Source organism: Cyprinodon variegatus, unplaced genomic scaffold (genome assembly GCF_000732505.1).
Source record: "Cyprinodon variegatus isolate N-32 unplaced genomic scaffold, C_variegatus-1.0 Scaffold735, whole genome shotgun sequence".
In the NCBI taxonomy this organism is placed as follows: domain Eukaryota; kingdom Metazoa; phylum Chordata; class Actinopteri; order Cyprinodontiformes; family Cyprinodontidae; genus Cyprinodon; species Cyprinodon variegatus.
The window spans coordinates 284,271-287,311 of NW_015151188.1; the positions used below are offsets into that span (position 1 = coordinate 284,271).

Consider the following 3,041-nt stretch of genomic DNA (forward strand, 5'->3'; position numbering starts at 1 on the left):
ATATATATATATATATATATATATATATATATATATATATTTTATATATATACATATATCCCAGAGTTAGAAGTCAACAAACTATCTTTTTATTTGAATTATATGTGAATGTTGTTGTTGACCTTTAGTGAAATGTGAGCCTCTGCTGATTTCACCAAAGTAATAAACTTTTATTACTCCAATTGCACAGAGCCCTGCGATTGCAGGCGTCCTAATAGTTTGACTCAGAACACAATGCCAATAAAGATACTGCAGTAGATGAAACCTTTACTTGCATTTTAGGCAGGGCTTTCTAAACACAGCAAACAACACACACTAAGTTCCAGTGTTTGGGTTTTCTCAGTTCCTCTGGAAATTAATTCATCATCACAACAAAAACAAGCCAAGTAAGTCCAGTAATACTGATTGTTTCTCTGCTCTGTTGAAGCACTACTGCATACCCAAAAGTCTTAACAGGATCTCAGGCCTATGGGAACCAAATGTACTAAATAATCAATCTTATATTCTCCTTACTCATTATAAACAACCCTACTGCATCATTCCGTTTTAGGTTATTCTAATGGTTATCCCTGCAGTTGAACATTCATGCAGGGCACAGAGCTGCAGAGCTCAGTCATTTTGCAGAGGACAGAAGTCATTTTTAACTTACCATGGCTGTCAAACCAGTTTAAGGTAGATGTTCCTCCGTCTTCATTCGGGTTTAATGTTGGTCTGCTGCAGAGGCAGTTACCTCTGTCCCTCCCTCTATCGCTGCTCCCTCACACTGCAGGGGAATCACCAGTGTTTGTGGGTCCCGCTAGCTCCTTAGTGACGCAGCACGTTTGTGTGTGCTTTGTCAGCACATGAGTCTATTTGAACATAACAGAAAAGGAACAGACTGGAGAGACAAGCTGTTTTATTGAAAAAAATGTCTTGAAATCTATTCAGTGGTTTAGCATGAACCAATAATACTCTCAGATTTTTTAATACTGTTTATTTACACAATAGAACTAACTACCATTCTTAGATGGGAATTTTATCAAATCTTAACGAGCAACCTAAACATCACAAGCACAATTTCTTTATTATTTGTGTTTTTACTTTTTTAGAATGACAAACATGGAGCACGAAGCTTTACAGAAGTCTGGGCAATATATGAAAGAGAGAAAGGGGAATAACAATAACACATCAAATTATGTTGGTTTATCTAAGGTCTGAAAGTATTAACATTAATTTATTCAGTGCTTCAGAGCAGAATGTAAAGTTCAGTTCACTTCAGCTCCAGTATTCATACTAAATGCAATGCATGTATGTAAGAAAAACTAGTCATGGTAGTATGTTTAGATAGGACCCCCAATGAAATGTTAGTAGAGTTCTAAACTGTATTCAAAAGAATTTACAGCTGGAAGAACACAAGGAGAGCATGGCATACAATGCAATACAAGAGGCAAAATGGTAGGACAGAGAATGAGGCAGCTGAGCTGGGTACACTGGAACCCAAGTTGTGGAGCAAATGTGGTAATGTGGCCTCCTTTTTTCCTTTTTTGAAGTTAACTGCATGTTTTATTTTTGTAAATTGGATTTGCTTTATTTTGAAGTTATTTACTTTCTTGTGAGATTTATTTTTGTGTTGGAGAGAGGCCCACACGTTGGAGAGAGGACCGCGTGTTGGGGAGAGGACCACGCGTTGGGAGGATCGCGTGCTGGGGTGGACCGTGTGCTGGAGGTGACCTCTCTGGTGCCAGCTATGTTGGAGAGGCCCACGAAAGGAGCGCACGTTGGAGAGAGGACTGTGCCCTCCATCATGCCAGCTAAGAGCGCATCTTTTAAACAGACTGTTCCATTGACTCTACTCCTGATTGCCCTGTATTTTATCTCTTTTTTTAGTCAACTCATCCAAATCAATTATTGAACTTTTACGGATTAGTCCTTTTTAAAGCTCACAGTCACCGCAGTTTGTTTTGTTTGGTTTTATATTGCACCTCTCGGGTGCCACACAAAGCAGACATGAAACCAGTGTGGACCCACTGTGGCTCTACCTTTCTTATACCTCATCCAAAAAACTTAGGTTATCCTGAGCTATTTTGTGAATTTGTGCTGCTATAGGCTTAGACTGCTGGAGGACATAGGGACCCCCTTTCATTATCCTGCTTCATTCTAGCTCTATTCTCCCATTCTTCAGTATTTGTTAGTTCAATCTCTAATGTTCTGCTCTCCTGCTTTTTCTCATCATAGTAGCTACATCATGTCTGTTCCCCTTTGGCTGTGACAAACATCCTGGAGAGAAATATCAGCTGCCATCAACACCTTTGTTTATAGATGTTGGAGCTTGGGCTGTTTTTTAGTGTAGTTCTGTTTCTCTGGCTGGGACTAATTGTATCTTTTCTCTTTCATTCTCTGACATGGGAGCTGGCTCAGAGCTCGTCTGCCTTGCTGTTTGTTTCCTGGACGGGGCCGCCTGTAGAGCTGGTTGACAGTTGCCTTTTGTATCTCTGCTTCTTTTTCTTTGTCCGCTTCTGTCTCCTTGAACCCCAGATGGACTCGACAGATGGCCGCTCAAAATGAGACTGATTCTTCTGGAGGTTTCATCCTGTTAAAAGGAGTTTTCCTTTCCACTGTCGCTATGAGCATGCTTAGTGTGGTGTGAGGGGTTGCTTTCGAGTCAATGAGTCAAAGCAATTGATTCCTTGGATAGAAACTTTGAACCAATCTGAGTGTATAGTAAAGTGCCTTGAAATTGCATGTGTTCTGAAATGGTGCTATAGAAATAAACTGAATTAAAATGCTAGAACTCTTTAAGAATCCAGGAAAACAGCAGTTGAACCTTTGGGGCATTTAGAAGAACCCTTGAAAACAGGAGTGGAACAGCTGGAAATCTTGCAGAGAGATTGGAGAAGCACAATTCTGTTCTTATTATATTGTGGATGTGGGAACCCTCACGGTAACCCTGGACAGCAGTGGGCAAGTATGAAGAGTCCTTGACTGGCAAAGAGCTACCGTTACTTTAATTTCTCAAAATCACTCAATTTGAAGAACTCTTCCTTTTTTTTAAATCTCCATTA

At 40.1% G+C, this 3,041-nt stretch overlaps 1 protein-coding gene across 1 annotated transcript in view; it reads right to left on the bottom strand.

Annotated features, from left to right (window-relative positions):
- LOC107097931 (hyaluronan and proteoglycan link protein 4-like) overlaps nucleotides 1-763 on the bottom strand; it is a 24,604-nt gene extending 23,841 nt beyond the window's left edge. The window contains exon 1 of the mRNA XM_015395293.1: nucleotides 650-763. Coding sequence (XP_015250779.1) covers nucleotides 650-652 — 3 coding nt within the window. The 5' untranslated portion in view covers nucleotides 653-763. The remainder of the gene's footprint in view (nucleotides 1-649) is intronic.
- Nucleotides 764-3,041: the final 2,278 nt, after the last annotated feature.